At 40.6% G+C, this 20,996-nt stretch overlaps 1 protein-coding gene across 1 annotated transcript in view; it reads right to left on the minus strand.

The window, feature by feature from the left end:
- Nucleotides 1–285: 285 nt before the first annotated feature.
- Nucleotides 286–20,996, minus strand: part of PIGK (phosphatidylinositol glycan anchor biosynthesis class K) — a 134,411-nt gene continuing 113,700 nt past the window's right edge. The window contains exon 11 of the mRNA XM_070746184.1: nucleotides 286–1,208. Within this exon, the coding sequence (XP_070602285.1) occupies nucleotides 1,092–1,208 (117 nt within the window). The 3' untranslated portion in view covers nucleotides 286–1,091. The remainder of the gene's footprint in view (nucleotides 1,209–20,996) is intronic.

The raw sequence follows: 20,996 nt of genomic DNA on the forward strand, positions 1-20,996 counted from the left end.
ATTGCTACTGGTTGTAAATTTGAATGAGTCATGCCATCCACGAAATATAATAGCTGCAGGCAAAGGTTTGATCTAAGAGGCTGAATTTAAACAGTGCTAATCAATATTCCCTGAGAGAATTTTTGTTTCTGTTGAGCAGATATTCAATACATACAGAAAAAAACTTTGAAGTGACTTAAGTATATATCAATAAGAAGAAATCTTAAATAAGGTTTTGCATATTGTCTAAACCTTTGTTTCAATGACAGGGGAACTATTTTTTATAAATAATAATAGACACGGATATTTTTCTGTACAGCTCAGAAGATGTTCATTGATTTTAAAATATTTTAATAAAACATCTATAGAGTTTCCTCTGCATTCATCTATTCCCTCCCATGGTTTGATCTAACCATTCTTTTCTGCAACAAGATTCTTATCTGGCTATTATGGAAATAAAGGCTACTCAACAGCTGCTCTACATAATGAAAAATAATAATACAGTGTCATTTCGGAGTAGTGGTGGGTTGCTCCCAGTTCGGCCAGTTCTAAAAATTCGTAGCATTATCGGTAGGAGGGTCCGCGCACATGCTTGGGATGCTTCTGCGCATGCTCAGAAGCATCGCACATCACGCAAACTGGTAGCAAACTGTTTTAGAACCCACCACTGTTTCAGATATGACAGAAAGAACAAGAAACAGGTTTTCTAAGATAGTGCTTCCATTTACAACAGTATACATAGAGAGGTTTTTTTTCATTTAGAGTCTGTCTTCATTATAGCATTCATGTTGCTTCCTTGTATTGTAGAATTGCTGTGATCTTGAAGGAACAATTTTTCTTAACTGAAATCTTTCAAAGTAGCCTTGTTTGTATCCAGTACAGATTTGTTTTTCCACTAGTGGATTTTTGCAGGTGGAAAGTTCCAAGGAGAATAACTTCAGCCCTTTTATGAAATTACAATGTGTCTTAAAAATGATTTTAAAAAAAATAAAGTTCATTTTAAGATATGGAGCAAAATGTGACAAAGTATTTAAAGCAAACAAGTTCATAACATTATCCATTCAAAGATTTTCAGGTATGGAGACATTCACAGTTCAATCTTGGTTGAAGTTCTAAAAGATGTGCTTCATGTGCTTGATTCCATAGGTTTTAAAGAAGACCATGATAATTAGAGCCCAAAGTCCCAGAATAAAGCCTCCTGGAGGATGCCAGTCCTTTTGTTTCGGTTTCTATAAAGGGAAAATAAATATATTTTTTTTTAAAAAAATGGTTGCTTTCATATAAAACATATAAACAAAAGTTTAGTATTAAATATCCCTTACTTTTTGGGATGAAGTCAGAATATGATAAAGTCAACATGTTTCATGTGTTAGGAATTGTAACTACCAAATTCTGTATTTAACTAAAAAGATAACTGGGGTTTCTGCCCAGTTGCTTCCCAACCCACAAATAATGTATCCTTAAAATAGGAGAGCTTAGGAAACTGAATTTGTCTCCACTTCCTGGGGACGAGAGTGATCTTAAGTTTAATGCTGCCTTCCTTCTGGATAAATACAGCTGTGTTGACAGCTTGCCTGCATTTTCCATGCTGCCACTTGTCAGCCACATACGAGACAGGCTCAGACAATCTGCATCTTCCTGAAGAAGGGGTCATTTGACATGAAATAGTCAATTTCCTACTGTTAGGGGGAGAAAAAAAACAGGTGAAATCCAACAGGTTCTGGAGAACCGGTAGTGGAAATTTTGAGTACTTTGTAGAACCGGCAAATACCAGTTCTGGCTGGCCCCAGAGTGCTGTGAGAATGGAGATTTTGCAATATCCTTCACCCAGGAATCGAAAGGAAATGGAGATTTTGCAGTACTCTTCCCCTGCCACGCTCAGCAAGCCATGCCCACTAAGCCACACCATACCCACTGAAACAGTAGTAAAAAAAAAATGGTAAATTTTTTTCCACATTCCACTGGAAAAAAATCCTCTTCTTTTTACAGACAGCAGAACTTTGGCATAAACAGGATAGAAGGGTGAACCATGGTAAGAGGATAGGAAGCAGAGTTAGACTGTTTCCAAGGGACAAGATTATCACAAGATTATCCCTTCTCTACAGGAATAAGATAAGTTTTGTTATTTGGTATGAGCTTTCATCTGTGCATGAATTTTCCTATCAGAAAAATTCTTGGAATTGATGTATTAATTTGGAATTCTCTAACATATGTACTGATGGAAGACTTGCAGTAGGTCGCTGGCATCTTGTGGTGTACTTGGAGAATTACATTACCTGTGGCATTTTCTTTCCTTAGTGTTTGGACAGTGAAAGTTGCAAAGAGCTTTTTATATTGTACAGTGATCCCCCGAGTTTCGCGATCTCGATCTTTGCGAAACGCTATATCGCGATTTTTCCACCCGATGATGTCACTCCCTTCCTTTCTCATCTTTCTTTCTCTCTCTCTTTCTCTATCTTGCTTCTTCCTCTCTCACACTCTCTTCCTCCCTCTCTCATCTCTTTCTTTCCTTCTCTCTCTTTCTCTATCTCTCCCCCTCTTGCTCTCGAGCGGCAAGCGAGCAGCCGGGCGGGCGGGTGAACGGGCAAGCGGCAAGCGATCTTGGGGTTTCCCCTTTGCCTGGGCAACGGGGAAACCCCATCTTCGGCTCCTCGCTGCTGCCGCGCTGCGGAGCAGATCAGCTGTTGGGCGGCCGAAGGAACCTTCCCTGGGTCTTCCCCGCCGCCCACACGCAAACTCCACCATCTGCGCATGTGCGGCCATGGAAAAAGGGGCGCGCATGCGCAGATGGTGTTTTTACTTCCGTACCACTACATCCCGAAAAATCGATTATCGCGAGGGGTCTTGGAACGGAACCCTCGTGATAATCGGGGGATCACTGTATATCTTTTTTTCTAAATAAACTTTGACTTTAATGATTTCTTGCAAGTTTGATTTACCCATGAGTGGGGAAGAGAGGAAGGACTCAAACCTCTAGTCCATGTCTCCTCAAACTTTCTGAACAGGGGTCCACTTCATAGTCCCTGAGATTGTTTGGGGGTTAAACTTGACCAGTCACATGTAACCATGTGACTGGGCAATTTAACAGTCCATTTTGCCAATTTAGTTGTCCATTAAATAATACACACAAATTAAACTTTAATTTGTTTTCCTTCTTTATTTGCTTTTGTTTGACTTTTCTTTTTACTACATCATTTTTAAGTTGTTTACAAGTTTAGTGGTCCACTTCATAAAATTCAGTTTTGCAGCAATTGTTCTCAGCCTCAGGGAAGTTACCATCAACATCCCTCCCACACCGCTCTCTCAAAGTGTGCTAGAAGAATAAATGGAGGTTAGTTCCATTCCATTCAATCTCTCCCCTCTCCCCCCTCTCTCTCATTTACACACACACACCCCACACACCTTTCTCACGAAAGAAAAGTGTGCAAATGGGGTGGGGAAGAGACACCTTGTTGAATTCCATTGCATCCTATTCCCATTACCATTCCATCCTATTGCTATTGTTATTGTTATTCCATCGCATCCCTATTCACATTCCATTCTCTCCTATTTCCATTCCACTCTATTCTATTCACACTGTGGCGATTTCAATCTGCTTTTGGAATACGGTGGACTGAAATCCCTGGTAAATCTTTGAAATGGCCACCTGTCAGATGGCTGAGTTCAAAATGGCCACCGCCTTAAAGATGCAATGATACACACCCAATTGACTACGCTGCAGTTAAAATGGCTGCCTGCTCTTTCTGGCAGAGTGGCTTGTCAGTTGGCACACAGGACTGAAACCAGTGTGGGGGAGCACCAGCACCTGCAATCCCCAAGCAGGGGTGCCAACTACCAGTCTTTGGGAAATCCCTGTCAGACGGTAGTGAAAAAACGGCCAACTGACCCAGCAATCAATTAGGTCCAGCAATTGAGTTGGAACTGTTCTACCTTAGCCGAGCAGTGCAGAGTGCACAATTCTTCTGGCCGTTTGTCACACGAGTGGGAAAGCTCCAGTGATGGATCCGCAACTGTGAAAAACCTGGATAGTGCAATCTAGCTATGATCAGCTGTAGAGCACTTTGTCAATTAACCCCAGCAATGCCTCAAACAGCTGGTAGATGGATTAGTGGCCGGCATGGAGCTTAAGTTCCCAAAGCCAAAAATGCTGACAGTCATTAATCGGCGGTCCTGGGCTGGAGAATCGACTAATGGTGAGAGTCAAAGCCCTGTGTCGTTCTCAACCCAGCAATGAGAAAGTGAAAATACCGTCAGCTGACGAATAAAACTCACAATGTCTGGAAAACATCTCACAAGAATGGGAGCTGATTAACATGTTTCCTATTCTGCCTGAGGACTGAGTCAAAGAGGGGGAATTAAGGCAGGAGGATGAAGAAACACAATTTGATTCAGTCCTCATTGGCTGAAGGGATGGTGCTGTCCCATTCTTGGAGGTTAGCTTCACCTACTCAGGAGAATAATGAAGCACCTCCCAATTCATGGGACTTGCAGAAAGTTACAGGAAAGTAGATCAAGGAAATTTACATTCACGAGAATAAAGCCAACAATTATAAATATTATATTCATCTCAAAAATGATCAAGTGATTTTCATTAATACTGAGCTAAAAGCAGTATCAATCACATTCATTGATATAACAAGCACTCATTTCTATATCAAGAAATCTGACTTAAGCGAACAAGACTGCCAACACCTCCTGTTTCACATCATTTCATACAAAGGAACATTCCTGCTTAAATTTTTTCCTAATTACCAGCAATCTATAAACCGCATTGCTCATTTCACTATTTCCTTTGTTATATCAATCTTCCTTCACTTGGATCACAGTTAAATCCTCACCAGAAAGTGACACCTGACCCTCCTAGACAAATGACTTCAATTTGCAGCTAGTGACACTAAAAGCTTTTCTGGCCTATTTTTACCATAGGGCACATAATGTAATGTCTTTATAGGTCTAAATATTTATAAATTGGCCTTGATAAAAGGCTTTACGTTTTTTCACATAAGATGCCAAAACTCTCACTTCTTTTTTTCTTGGCTGCTGCAATTCCAAGATGGAACCAGTTAAAAAGCAACTTTTCTTATATTGGAATTGAAGAATATGAAAGCCATCCATTTGATGCTGACCAGTGCAGCTGCCTGAGATATATTGTTAATAAAACCAATGGCTAAGACAACAGTTAAGAAAAATAGTTTAGGAGGGGAGAATTCATTGCTTTTTATCAAACTGTGTATGTCTTGACAATGCAGTTCGAAAAATGTACATAATAGAAATTGTGTGCAGGCCAAATCTCAGCTATAGCTACGAATATACCATAGGGTTTTGCAAAGCAAAAGGGGCTGATGAACAAAACACCCCTTTTGAAGCATGAAAGCAGCTCTTTTGCAAATCTTTCCCCAATTACCTGCCTCTGTATGCCCAGGCAACATTTTCACTGGCATTGCCACAGAAGCAAAGTGGCTGTGCTTTGCGCACACATTTAGAAACAGCTAGGGACATCTTTTGATGTAGCTTCCCAAGCCAAATTGCTTCATTTGCAAAATGCCTCTTTCAAAAGCTTTGAGGTGCTTTAGAACGTTGTTTCAAAAATGATCTGAAAGTCCCTTAATGCAAAAAGGATTTGTTTCCACCTCACTCAGCAGTGCTACTGAACTTTCTCTGCTACTTTTATACTTCTTTATATGGTCCTTATTTGATTTTAGTTCTTTTTTTAAAAAAAATGAGTTAAATGTCATCCTGAAAAACCTTGAAGCAGAAGCAAAATCTGAACCCTTTAGTAAAAGCATAAAACTGTCACATTTTTCTGGTTTGGCCCCTCTGAAATCAGAATAGTACAGTAATACCTCATCTTACGAACTTAATTGGTTCCAGGACGAGGTTCGTAAGGTGAAAAGTTCGTAAGATGAAGCAATGTTTCCCGTAGGAATCAATGGAAAAGCCAATAATGCGCGCAAGCCGATTAGGAAAATACAAAACATTAAGGCTTTTTTAAAAAAAGCTGCCGGCAGATGAAGCTGAGGCGAACGGAGTGGGGGGAGGGAAACCCATGGAGATCCAGAGGGGAGAATGGGGCAGGAAAGAGTGGAGAAAAACGGAGGAAACCCATGGAGATCCAGAGGGGAGAATGGGGCAGGAAAGAGTGGAGAAAAACGGAGGAAACCCATGGAGATCCAGAGGGGAGAATGGGGCAGGAAAGAGTGGAGAAAAACGGAGGAAACCCATGGAGATCCAGAGGGGAGAATGGGGCAGGACAGAGTGGAGAAAAACGGAGGAAACCCATGGAGATCCAGAGGCGAGAATGGGGCAGGAAAGAGTGGAGAAAAACGGAGGAAACCCATGGAGATCCAGAGGGGAGAATGGGGCAGGAAAGAGTGGAGAAAAACGGAGGAAACCCATGGAGATCCAGAGGGGAGAATGGGGCAGGAAAGAGTGGAGAAAAACGGAGGAAACCCATGGAGATCCAGAGGGGAGAATGGGGCAGGACAGAGTGGAGAAAAACGGAGGAAACCCATGGAGATCCAGAGGCGAGAATGGGGCAGGAAAGAGTGGAGAAAAACGGAGGAAACCCATGGAGATCCAGAGGGGAGAATGGGGCAGGAAAGAGTGGAGAAAAACGGAGGAAACCCATGGAGATCCAGAGGGGAGAATGGGGCAGGAAAGAGTGGAGAAAAACGGAGGAAACCCATGGAGATCCAGAGGGGAGAATGGGGCAGGAAAGAGTGGAGAAAAACGGAGGAAACCCATGGAGATCCAGAGGGGAGAATGGGGCAGGAAAGAGTGGAGAAAAACGGAGGAAACCCATGGAGATCCAGAGGGGAGAATGGGGCAGGACAGAGTGGAGAAAAACAGAGGAAACCCATGGAGATCCAGAGGGGAGAATGGGGCAGGAAAGAGTGGAGAAAAACGGAGGAAACCCATGGAGATCCAGAGGGAAGAATGGGGCAGGACAGAGTGGAGAAAAACGGAGGAAACCCATGGAGATCCAGAGGGAAGAATGGGGCAGGACAGAGTGGAGAAAAACGGAGGAAACCCATGGAGATCCAGAGGGGAGAATGGGGCAGGAAAGAGTGGAGAAAAACGGAGGAAACCCATGGAGATCCAGAGGGGAGAATGGGGCAGGACAGAGTGGAGAAAAACGGAGGAAACCCATGGAGATCCAGAGGGGAGAATGGGGCAGGAAAGAGTGGAGAAAAACGGAGGAAACCCATGGAGATCCAGAGGGAAGAATGGGGCAGGACAGAGTGGAGAAAAACGGAGGAAACCCATGGAGATCCAGAGGGAAGAATGGGGCAGGACAGAGTGGAGAAAAACGGAGGAAACCCATGGAGATCCAGAGGGGAGAATGGGGCAGGAAAGAGTGGAGAAAAACGGAGGAAACCCATGGAGATCCAGAGGGAAGAATGGGGCAGGACAGAGTGGAGAAAAACGGAGGAAACCCATGGAGATCCAGAGGGGAGAATGGGGCAGGAAAGAGTGGAGAAAAACGGAGGAAACCCATGGAGATCCAGAGGGGAGAATGGGGCAGGAAAGAGTGGAGAAAAACGGAGGAAACCCATGGAGATCCAGAGGGGAGAATGGGGCAGGAAAGAGTGGAGAAAAACGGAGGAAACCCATGGAGATCCAGAGGGCAGAATGGGGCAGGACAGAGTGGAGAAAAACGGAGGAAACCCATGGAGATCCAGAGGGAAGAATGGGGCAGGACAGAGTGGAGAAAAACGGAGGAAACCCATGGAGATCCAGAGGGGAGAATGGGGCAGGAAAGAGTGGAGAAAAACGGAGGAAACCCATGGAGATCCAGAGGGGAGAATGGGGCTGGAAAGAGTGGAGAAAAACGGAGGAAACCCATGGAGATCCAGAGGGGAGAATGGGGCAGGAAAGAGTGGAGAAAAACGGAGGAAACCCATGGAGATCCAGAGGGGAGAATGGGGCAGGACAGAGTGGAGAAAAACAGAGGAAACCCATGGAGATCCAGAGGGGAGAATGGGGCAATTACTGTACTTCTCAGGGAGTACTGCATGCTATTCTTTATTATTATTATTATTATTATTATTATTATTATTATTATTATTATTATTAATTAGATTTGTATGCCGCCCCTCTCCGAAGACTCAGGGCGGCTCACAACAGTAATAGAAACAATATAACAGTGAAACAAATCTAATATTAAAATAAAACATATCTAAAACCCCAGCAATTTAAAACCATACAACACATACATACCAAACATAAAATATAAAAGCCTGCGGGAGGATGTCTCAGTTCCCCCTTGCCTGGCAATAAAGATGGGTCTTGAGTAATTTGCGAAAGACAAGGAGGGTGGGGGCCGTTCTAATCTTTGGGGGGAGTTGATTCCAGAGGGCTGGGGCCACCACAGAGAAGGCTCTTCCCTTGGAGCCCGCCAAACGACATTGGTCGACGGGACCCGGAGAAGGCCAACTCTGTGGGACCTTATCGGCCGCTGGGATTCGTGCGGTAGAAGGCGGTTCCAGAGGTATTCTGGTCCAATGCCATGTAGGGCTTTAAAGGTCATTAGCAACACTTTGAATTGTGACCAGAAACTGATCAGCAGCCAATGCAGGCCACGGAGTGTTGCAGAAACATGGGCGAATCTAGGGAGCCCCACGATGGCTCTCATGGCCGCATTCTGCACGATCTGAAGTTTCCGAACACTTTTCAAGGGTAGCCCAATGTAGAGAGCGTTGCAGTAATCAAACCTCGAGGTGATGAGGGTGATTAAAAATAACCACATACAAATTCATTAAAATGAATTTAATTTTGAGTCTCTGAAGTGTGTGTGTGTGTGTGAGAGAGAGAGAGAGAGAGAGAGAGAGGTTGCACACACATGCATGTACAATATTTTCAAGCCAGTGCTGACTCCTGACTCCTCCTTCTTAGGGGTGATGGAAAAGGTCTGCCTCAAGGCCACTCAACTGGCTTTATACTTAAAGCAGAACTAGAATGCCCAGACTTCCATTTCTAGCCTGATGGCTTAACCATTAGAACTAAACTTGTTATTTGAATCTACCGAAGACATTCAGCAGGGCTGTCAAACAAATTTGTTTGTTTTGGATCAGTATTGCATACTCCCCATGCCTCATTTTGGCTGGCAGAGTGCTGCAGGAGGCTGTCCAGGCTGAAAATGGGGTGCGGGGGTGCACATGTGTCCCCCCATGCCCAATTTTGGCCAGCAGAGACACAATAGGCTGGTCCTTTGCTATTTCCAGACCAGTTACACGGGCCACATTTAAGCACCCTGTGGGCCTGATCCAACCCGCAGGCCTTGAGTTTGACATCCCTGACATACAGTAAACTAAAAGAACAAATATATATATTTAATATAGAGCTCCCCAACCCTCAGGCCATTTGGAACCAGGCCATGGAAGCAGCAGGCGAGTGCGTATGCATGAGTATCCCCATTTATGCAAACAGAGGGCAAATGCATGAACATGTGCTCCACTGGCACAAGTGATGTGCACTTGTCCATCACTCAGGTGGAACCATTCGCTCCCCGTCTCCCCATCAGTCTGCAAAGCCAGAAAGGTTGGGGAACTCTGCCTTAACACAAACATATAGATTTTACTTCTCAGTACAAAGTTCAGTTAATATCTCTATCTCAGTAGCTGGCAGCACCTAACCAACCTTGACGTGCCTGGGAAGTAAAGCAAAGCAACATTGGATCTGGCTAGTGCTTCAGTGGGCACCTACCAAGAAATCTCAGAGCCACAGGCCAGTTGAAAAAGTTTGCAAAAGGAGACAATGGCAGCAATTTCTATACTGTTTGTTTTAAAAAAAACACCTATGTGTGTGTAGTCTACAAAAGAGATTAAGTTGACTCAAAGACATCAATTTACTTGACACAGAGTATCTTGTATACCGATTTGTTCATTATTCCTTAATTTTGCATTGATCAACTTTTTCATGTGTTCCTATCAGCTCATTCCTATTTATTGTAGCAACTACTTCTGATTTACGTCTTATGTTCATCCTTATAGTTTAAATCAGTGGTCACCAACTAGTGGTCCATGAACTACTGATGGTCTGTGAGAAAATTTTGGTGGTCCGCAGAAAAATTATTTGCATTTTTATATTGTACTAAATCAGGGGTCCTAAAACTTCAGCCCCTGGGACAAATATGTGCAATGAATATTAATGTTGCTACAGAGTCTCTCCGCCTTTAGGGCCTTTTTGTGCAGGTCCGAGGAGGGCAGAAATTCTGACTTGGGGTCTGCTTTGGCTCTTGGTGAAGGTTGGAGGAAAGTTGGGGGGCCTTGTTCAAATGGGACTACATCAGGGCCTGGAATTGGCTGACCATCTCAGCCCGCTGATTCTCCAGGCACTGGTACCTGATCTTGCACTCCATCAGGTCTTTTTTTTTTTTTAATAAAGTTTATCAATTAACAAAGGGTAAGTGGGGGAAAGCCTATGCTTTTAGTGGTGTGAGCCTCCTTCTTGGTCAGATCCAATTTGAATTGAGTCAGCTGTTTTGCCAAGTCTTTCCTGTGATGACTGTTTAGCTCCAATAACTGCTTCCTGTTGGGGCCATAAGGAGCCTGGGTGGGCAAGCGAGGAGTGGCTGGGAGGGGAGGGGTGAGTAGAGGCTGGCGAGGCACCCCTTGACATGAATGACATCAAGTTGGCCACACCTCCCAGTAACATGACCACCTAGCCATGCCCATTCAGCAGTCATTAGGCAGATCATATTAGCGGTCCATGGGATTTAAAATTATGAATTTAGTGGTCCCTGAGGTCCAAAAGGTTGGGGACCCCTATTTTAAATAACTTTAAGCTTTGAGTCACTGCAACTCTCCTTTGGAGTTTGATTATTAACCATTTCTACAAAGAGAATCCTTATAAAAAAGAAGGTTGCCTATAATTTACAAAAAACAGACATCAACATTAGTATTATTGGTAGATTGATATTCCATGATCCTGTCCCGTTTCTTTTAAAAATCATCTGCTATTACTACTGCTAGCAACAAATTCAGAAACTGTTCTGTCTAGCGTGTAAAACAACTTTTCCTTCTGTTAGTCCTGAATCTCTTAAATTTATCTCAGGTTTTTGCACTAGAAGAAATAGAAATTCTGCCACTTGGTATCCATATTATCTATTATGAATATGATTTAATATTCCTATATTTAACTTCTGTTTACCCTTCTTTGTTTTAATCGTAAAAATGCCAACTGGTGTAGTCTTATCTGTATTTGTCACAGGTTTTACTCAGATTACACTACTAAATCTCTTCAAATGATTCTCAGAGATAAATTTTGCACTCTTGCCTCTCATAACAACAAACCAGGGGTCGGCTTTACAGTTAGGGTAAATCATAGTTGGTTTACAAGCTGTTCACCACATGGTCAGTTATCTCTATTGCCAGTTCTAGAATATATTTAGACAGCTACAACTGGGTTTGCTTTATGTTAGTGAACATCTATCAAAAATGCAGCTGCAACGTGACCTTGAGAAAAGACACATCATCATGCTTTAACAAGTTCTCCACATGCTCTAAAGCATCATTTTGCTTTCAAATCTTCAGCAATGAACAACTCTGTTAGTAGACATTTGTTAGAACAAGCCAACACATCACTCAAGTTTTGCTACTTAAGCACATCTTCATGCAATATTTAACCATCTGTGTGGTGTGCACATATGACTCTCAACGACTCTAAATCCAATTGCTGAAACGTGGCTGCAATTCCAATAATTGCTTCTGGCTATATCACTTGATACCCATCCAACTTTGCTCAAGAAAGTTTAAAGCAACTTAAATGAAGAAATGCCGTGCTTATCATTAGAATCTAGACTTCCCAGTATTATTATTTTAATTTGTTGGTGTTAATGTTATGCTGTTAAAACACTTTTCTTAATTGCAACTACAGTCATTATTTGCTGGGTTGATGGCAGTTCTTCAGAAAAGAACCAGGTTAAGAAGCAGACACCACTAGAATTATCCTTTATTAATAGGATAACAGAATTTTGCCAGTCCGATTTTGCTTTATATCGCTTCCCTCAATTATATTTTTATTTATTTCTTTTATTATTTTTACATATAATTAAAGGTGACAAACACATCCAATATAACTTCTTCATCCTATTTGCCCACAGCAAGAATCCTGTGAGATTTTTGAGTTGCTCATGTCCTCATCACCTCGAGGTTCAATTACTGCAACACTCTCTACATGGGGCTGCCTCTGAAAAATGTTCGGAAACTTCAGATCGTGCAGAACGCGGCCACGAGAGCCATCGTGGGGCTTCCTAGATTCGCCCACGTTTCTGCAACACTCCATGGCCTGCATTGGCTGCCGATCAGTTTCCGGTCACAATTCAAAGTGTTGGTTATGACCTTTAAAGCCCTTCATGGCATTGGTACCTCCGGAACCGCCTGCTACCATACGAATCCCAGTGACCGATAAGGTCCCACAGAGTTGGCCTTCTCCAGGTCCCATCGACCAAACAATGTCGTTTGGCGGGCCCCAGGGGAAGAGCCTTCTCTGTGGCAGCCCCGGCCCTCTGGAATCAACTCCCCCCGGAGATTAGAACTGCCCCCACACTCCTTCTCTTTCGTAAATTACTCAAAACCCATTGAGACACCTTTCCCCCAGGCTTTTTTATATTTATGTTTGGGTATGTACATGTTGTTTGCTTTTTTAAATATGATAGGGTTTTATGTGCTTTTTAATATTAGATTTGTTTTCGCTGGAATATTGTTTTTATTATTGTTGTGAGCCGCCCCGAGTCTTTGGAGAGGGGGGGCATACAAATCTAATAAATTGAATTGAATTGGACTGGGAAAGAAGTTTGGTCAAGGACACCCAGCTGACTTTTGTGGCTAAGTGAACTAGAACTCACAGTCTACCACTTTCTAGATTGATACTTTAGCCATTAGACCAAACTGAATCAGGGAGGATTGTGCCTCAGTTGCTTATGCATTGCCCAGGACTTTAGGAATTATTCAATCCTCTTTGCTTAAATACTGGTTCTTGCCTATTTCTTTCATGATTGTCTTCCTGACTTTCTACAGCCACACAAGTTCTTGACAAATCAAGAACATTTTCAATCTTCGTCATACAATAGGAACAAAACTTCTTGTTTCATAATGAATTATGTCAAGCCTTAAGACATATAAGATGCAATGAGCTCATCAAGCCCTGGAGCAAAATTTTAAAAATATATTAAAAATTTTTTTACTGCCAGTTCTCTGGGTGTGGCTTGGTAGGCATGGAGTGGCTTGGTGGCATGACAGGGGAAGGATACTGTAAAATCTGCATTCTCAACCCACTCCAGGGGAAGGTTACTGCAATGTCAGGAGGGATAACCGCCCTGAGTCCCGTCCCATGGGCAGCGTATAAATCAAATTAATTAAATTAAATTAAAATCCCCGTTCTCTCTCCACTCCTGGGGGAAGGATACTGCAAAATTCCCACTCCAGTGGAAGGATACTACAAAATCTCCATTCCCACCCAACACCTGGGGAAATATCCCTTTCTTCCCATCAGCTGGGACTCAGGAGGCAGATAATAGATGGGTGCAGGGCCAGCCAGAGGTGGTATTTTCAGGTTCTCCAAATTACTCAAAATTTCTGCTACCGGTTCTCCAGAACTGGTCAGGACCTGCTGAATTCCAGCTCTGCTGGAGTACCTGCTAAGCTAGGTTCAACTTAGCTTTTTATTCTAGTTTTGTTCCTAATTTTTGTTTGCTGCTTTCATTAGAATGCCACTTTGCTGGAGTTTTGCATACTTTTTATAGTGGATTGCCACTATGCGAACCCTTTTGTACAGGCATTCTTTTTCCAATAAAATTATTGATAATGATCAAACAAAGATGGACAAAATGTGGCAATGTGTTATGAGCAAACACAGAAGGAATAGCTATTATTACATAGGAAGAGATTCTGAATTAAAAAGCTAGGTAGCTAAGCAACAGCTAGCTTCCATCTGTGAACAGTTTTTTTGTCATATTCTTTATAGTTGGAATAGAATCATTATCCTGTGGAATTTCAAAACAGTTAACAGAGCTGTGTTCTGTGCATTGTAATTAAGGAAAGGATACAATAGATTGGACTGGATTGGACTGTGGGGATCTTGAATGGAAAACATCCAAGACTTCCAGCAAATTCTTTTTCATACACCACACAGCCCAGTTATTGTCTAAAGGGGGGGGGGCATACAGAAATAGCAGCAATTAGGCATATACATTGTAATTTCCTGCGTAAAAGGCAAAATTAAAGCAATCTTCAAATATCATACACAGAAAGCTGTGCCTTGAATTAAATGGACTTTAGATTTTATCTCAAACGATGCAACAGATCTATACTCCTAAAATAAATTCTAAAATGGATCCCGTAAACTGCATATCGAGCTTAAGGATTCCACAACCCCCGGAGGTGCTAAATGGATTTGTGTGACCCCGTTTCAATGAGTAACCCTTATTGAAATGCTAAATGCTACCCCAGAAGTCACCAGTTGACAGAGCTCTATTAAATTTAAGATGATCCTACCTCAAACGGAAAAGATGATAGGAGAGAGGGAAAAGCCACAAAGAGAAAAATCCTATGCCATAGCAGCCTTTCCACAGGCAGCTGAAATCAATCCTGAAAATCCCCCCCCCCCCTTTTTAGTAATTGCCTACATTTGGCACTTTTACAGGATCCAAACCCTGGAAATGGTGCTTGTGTGATTTAATATGCATTTGTATATACACACACATATTAAAAATACATATATTTCTTTCTTTCTGACTCTTACTACATACAACAACAGCACAAGCGATGTGTTCAATTTGGCACAACAGGACTTTATTTAGACTGCAATTTTAGACAGGACTTACCTCTGAATTGCACTGCTACAACTCCAGATTTACAATTTAAATGTCTCATAGTCTTTCATTAAAGGAATAATTGCAATATGCTAAAATTATTTGAATTAGAATTGACAGAATTTATTTGCCAATATATGTGGGGATAGTGCTGTGCAATACTTATGGTCTGTAAATACGCCAAACAAAGAACTAAAATCTTTACACCAGTACAGTAGTGTGATGGTTAGTAATATCCGAATATTGAATTCTTTATCATTTGTTATCCACTGGAAATTGCTTATCTCCCATGTAACTCCAAATCAATGTAATTCAAAGGAAACCTTTTATACATGAAAAATTATCTATAACTTCAAGATACCTTGTATGATTCTGCTTAAAAAGTTTATTAAATACTCAAACTATTAAGTTAATGTGAAATGTTGGCTGAGCATTCTTGAGTTAGATACATTAGAAATTAATGCTTTTCTGGTGAAAACTTGAAATGTTTCAGCTTCTGAATTAAATAGTCAACTGCAACATAAATGATTTAGAAAGAAAATCTGCCATCCATCAATCATGATGGGATGAGAAACATAGTAAATTAAGTTATAGTGAAATTTGAAAATAGAAAGAAAGATCTTTTATTTGAACACTTTTGCTAAACAAGGAAATAATATTGAACCAGTTTATTTTAATGCTGTTTTAGATTATTCTGAAACAGACTCTTTTAAGTTTGTCTCCTACTTGGTGTTTTATATACACACATACTTACATGAACAGTATATCATGGTGATTTAGCAGTTACTGAGCTACTTGCAATTTTAATTTCATTAAGTGTTGCTGCACTTCAGTGGAAATCAACAATTTAATTTAAATTTAAAATACTATACAGCTAAAGGAAAGTTAGCAATTGCTATTTATTTGATCTAGAAGGAAGAACTGGAACATCCAATTTTGGAAAACCAATAAGTTCAAATATTTTTTTTAAAAATATTTTTTTTAAAAACCATACCTTCTATGATTTAATAATGAAATATTCATTAATTTAATTAATTAATTCAACAGAAAATACTATTTTGGGGTAGACATTATACAGTGGTACCTCTACCTCTGAATGCCTCTACTTAAGAACTTTTCTAGATAAGAACCGGGTGTTCAAGATTTTTTTGTCTCTTCTTAAGAACCATTTTCTACTTAAGAACCAGAGCCTGGAAAGTTTTTCCAGGAAATTTGAGAGCGGCACTAAGGCCCGGCCAGTTTCCTGCCATTCCCCCTTTAATCCCAGCTATCTCAGGCTTTTCTGAGCTGCCAGAGGAGCCTTTCAGTGGCGCTTAAGGAGACTTTGGCAGCCCATAGCGAACGGAGCATTTTCCTTTCTCTGGGTGCTTGGAGAGGGAATAAACCACTTCGCTGTGGTGACTCACTCATGCTGCCTCCCATACACCCGGCATGAGGTTGCCTCCCAGAGCATCTGGACGCGGAAAGGCAAAAGGGGGCACTTCGCCCCGGCCGGATCAACTTGACTTCAGCCATGGCTACAAAGCGAGTGAGCTAGAGGAGGGGGGGGCCTTCAGCATGGGAAGGAAGAGGAAGCATGTAGCAGCAGCAGCAGCAACCACCACCTTTCAGTCAAAGAGTGGGAGGTTCCCCCCTCTCGCCCGCCTGGGTTTCTCTCTCTGGTGCAGTGTATGGGAGGCAGCCTCATGCCAGGGCTTTGGGATACCAAAAAAGTCTGTATTTGATGTACAAGATGCACCAACATTTCCACCCTCTTTTAGGGGGAAAAAAGTTCCATCTTATACTCCAAAAAGTACAGAATTATGTTTAAGGATCTTAATACTGTATGTTGTCCTATTTTACTCCTGAACATGGAATTGGATATCTTATGAAGAATTTTGGTTTTTTAGAGTTTGGGAACAGCAAAGAGGATAATCTCACATAACTAGAAAGAAAAATTGCTGATGTTTATTGACATCTGTTATGATTAATTATTTTGCTTTGCTTTAGTTTGTGGGAAGGAAAGAAAAGAAAAATGATTTCCACAAACATATTGTCCAAATTATAAGCATGTTACAATCACAGCTGTTTACTCTATGGAAAAGTAATAGAATGCTAGTTTCATAAAGATTGAACATTTATTTATTCAATATATATGATGATGAAAATATTAAAATAATAGATAATTAAATAGTAATAATAAATTAGCATAATACAGTATTAACAAGGATTGGGTGGGGGGTCTTCTAATAGTAGATTAACCATCTCCAGAATGATACACTGGAGCCCCAGCCTAGTTGAAAGAGCCAGAAATTCAGACCCTTTTGGAAGATCAAAAGAGCAGGTGAAGATTCCACCTTGAGAGACTGGATTCCTTTCCAGAGATGGAGAATTTATCTTTAATATATACAAGTAAAACTCAAAAAAGATTCACAAGCATCCCTTGAGAATAAGACAGAAAACAGAATTATCTTTTTCACGAATAGAAAATTACTGACATATTTATTGCAAGGCGATTTCCAGTCCAGCGTTCTTTGGTCCTATTTTCCAAAAACATAGTGTGCCTTCAGAGTTGCTACTTCTTTTGCCAATAAAACAAGAAAAATGACTGTGCTCCTTATCCAAAAGGTTCCCTCAAGCAGCACGCACAAGAGCATTCACCTCTTTTCATGCCTGAAAATAAGACTGCATCTCAAGAGCACCAGAAGGAAAACCTAACGATTACCGTATGTACTTGATGGAGTATGAATTAACCTTCCACTTAAGCAAGTATCATTCCCTCAGGTTTAACAGAAACACAACCCTCCGCCCTCAAAAGTTAATGTGCCATAAACTTGGAAACATTTGTATAATGAACAAGGTTATACTGCTCTACCTATTTAACACCACCGACCTCTGCTGAGACTATTTCTTTTCTCGTTCCGGTTCATACTTGAAAGTGAAATAATTAGATGAAAGATCCACTTTCTAAATAATTTCAGAGAATAAGTGTTAGAGGAAATAGCACTAAAAAAAAAAAAAAATCAAACTGTCTTTTTCTTTTCTTTCTTTTTCGATAAAAACTGTTACTGAATCTAAAGAAAATTTACATAGTTTCGGAAGAATATAGATACTGATCCTGTACACGCCTTTATTTTAATATATAGGTTTCATTTTTTGTTTTGTTTTGTTCTGTTTTGTTTTCTTTCTTTTTTTCGTTTTCGGTGTTTCTTATTTTTCCTACTGGATGTAATGTAATGTAATGTTTTATGTATTCTATGTACCATGTATTATATTTGTAAATATTTTTTTTAAAAAAAGAAAAAAAGGAAAAAAAATAAATAGCACTGATGATCATCGTTTTGATATCTTCCTTCCTTTTTACTCATCAATGCTTTCCAGATGGACCTGACTGTCACATGGGCATAGTAGTATCATATCGTATTATATCATAAAAGGTTAAATAAGAAGCACCAACATAACATCTATTTGAGAGTGCATGTTGGATCATATGTGATTAATATCTTCATTGACAGAAGGGTTGTTTTTAGTTTATGTAATAGCACCTAGAGTACCAAAAGCTATTTGCGAAGTCATCCCAGCAATTAAATTGATCAAGTATGAATCAAGCATACATACAAATCAACACATTACAAATATTAGCAGCAGCATTCTCAGTTAATATAGGTGTGTAACTATCAGTTACACTGTTTGGCATATCTTTAAAAGAAATGAAATTATTCAAGAAAGTAAAGTTAGATTTCTTAAAATCTAACTACAAATTCTGTATTAAAACAGTACAAAAGCATGCATCTTCAAGGAATAATTCCTCACATTCCACATTTGTGAATAACATTTCAAATTCTGTTGGACGTGATTTGAAAGAGAATTTTGACTTACATTAAGCTTCTCGTTGGGAGAATTTTCCCATGCTTTCTAAACCTATTTGTCAGTATTTCCGTATTTGCCATGACAGTATTTCATCATCTATCTATACGATGATACTAAATGTAGTATGCCTTAAAGAAAGGCAAATAATTTGCCAAGGAAAATGAAATAATGAATTTAATTCCAACAGCTGGCATTCCATGTTTTCCAACATCAAGGCAGATTTAAGTTTCATGAGCATGATTTAGGATGCCACACATAGGACTAAAAAGCACCTCTGGTGGTACTACTTCTTTTTTATCCAATGAGCCAGACATATTGCAGAAGTACATATTGCACAATTTTACATCTCCTATTCAAATCAGATAGCAGGCTAGTGTTTTTAAGGAAGAATGGAAAATGCTGAGGCAGATATACCCCAACATTTTGACAGTCTTGTAAAAAAACAATTGCCCACATTGAGTAAGAACTGCCTCCAATAGAAATTAGGCAAGAACTTGCTATAGATAATTCCTTTTTGCAATGCCAAGAACACACTATTCCCAAACAAAAACCCTGATCTTTTTTCAAACTACAGAAGGAAAATTTTAAAAAAATTATATTCCTATAAATATAAAAGATCCTTGGCTCTGTTTGTTGAGAATGGTCTTGTTTTACTAGAAGTCTAATGTACTGCGGTAGTGCATAACCAGAACTGAGAATTGCACATCAAAAGCCCTAAATTAAACTTTTGCCTCCCTTAGCTACCTCTCATTGCCCATTTGGTGCAACCAATCAAGTTCAAGCAAGGGTGTCTTTATAATGGTCAGCCCATGTACAGGAAGGTATGCAGCTGGTATGCTGGCTGATCTTGAGAGATGCAGAATGTACTTTTTCCCCTCCTTGCTTACTTTCCTCCCTCTTTACAATTCATAGCAGTCTGTCACTTTACTCTAGCAAAGCATAAGCATAAGGTGGCAGCTGACAATTACTTTAACTGAGTGCCCCAACTTCCACTAACAAATAAATACAGAGGCAAAAATGATCTACCCAACCACATTCGCTCCGCCAAAATTATGTTATTCCTAGGCCCCTCTCATTTTTTCATAAAGATTACTCAGAAACTACTTCCGTTGACAAAACAAAATAGAGTGGCGTTGGCAAACCTTTCTGGCACCGAGTGCTGAAATGGGAGTGGGCGCATGTTCCAGAAACTGGAAGAGCAGTCACCCGGTTCGCATATGTATGCTAGGAAGATGATTTTCTGGTTTCTGGTGCTCCTGGTTTTCGGGTTTCTGCCATGCACGCATGCGCAAAGACCAGCTGGTCGGGGCACATGCCAGAATCTGGAAGAGCAGTCACCTGATGCGCATACACGCACCAGGAAGGTGGTCTTCCTGTTACCAGCGCATGAATGCACACTGGTGAGATGGTCTTTGCACATGCATGCACACCAGAAACCAGAAGACCAGGTGCTCTTCCGGTTTCTGGCACTCCTGCACGCCTGAAGACCAGCTGGACGATGTGCCAGAACCCGAAGAGCAACAGGTGATGGCTCGCGTGCCCTAAAATATGGCTTTGCATGCCACTGCAGCACATGTGCCATAGGTTCACCATTAGGGACATAGAGGATTACATTGTACTCTCTTGTTACTGTGTTCTTAGGAGAAGCAAATCATGTTAAACCACATTGAAAATACTGTAAATCACCCCATTTCAAGATTATTCCTACTTCATCTTATATGTTCTTACTGTAATAGATATGTAAAAACCATTCACTTGAAACAGATCACATACTCATTGTCGCATTATTGAGTTTTCCTTGTAAAATGCATGTAAAGTATTCAACACTTCGGGAGTCCTTCGGGAGTGGGCAACAAACAAATTTCATAAACAAACAAACAAACAAACAAACACTTATTATGCACTATAATTCATATACTAATCCAAACCACACCACCAAAGAGTAGACCTTACCTAATGCTTTCTATCCCAAAACTTTTTGGGGGGGGGGGGGGGGGTAAGCGATCTATATTAATCTTCAAAAATGTTCAACTTCATAGAATTACTTCTTGTGCCCAATTCAGATTCTGATAAGGTCAATGGCTGAATATTGAATTCTTTTCTCTCTTCTGATTTATGCTGTTTAGGTTCAGCAAAGAGTTTGAGATACTGTTCGAGATGCTTTTACTTTACAGAAAAGTGTATTCTAGTTATTCGTGATGGCTGTGCAGTGAACAAAAATGCAAGAAGTAAATAATGTATACATAGCCTTCAGATCATATCCTTTTCTTCAAATTTGCATTTAATTTTTGCCTACCTCATGTGGATATCAGTAAATAGAGGTAATTATTAATGGGATGAATTGGTTTTGTATTAT

Source organism: Erythrolamprus reginae, chromosome 3, assembly GCF_031021105.1.
Source record: "Erythrolamprus reginae isolate rEryReg1 chromosome 3, rEryReg1.hap1, whole genome shotgun sequence".
In the NCBI taxonomy this organism is placed as follows: domain Eukaryota; kingdom Metazoa; phylum Chordata; class Lepidosauria; order Squamata; family Dipsadidae; genus Erythrolamprus; species Erythrolamprus reginae.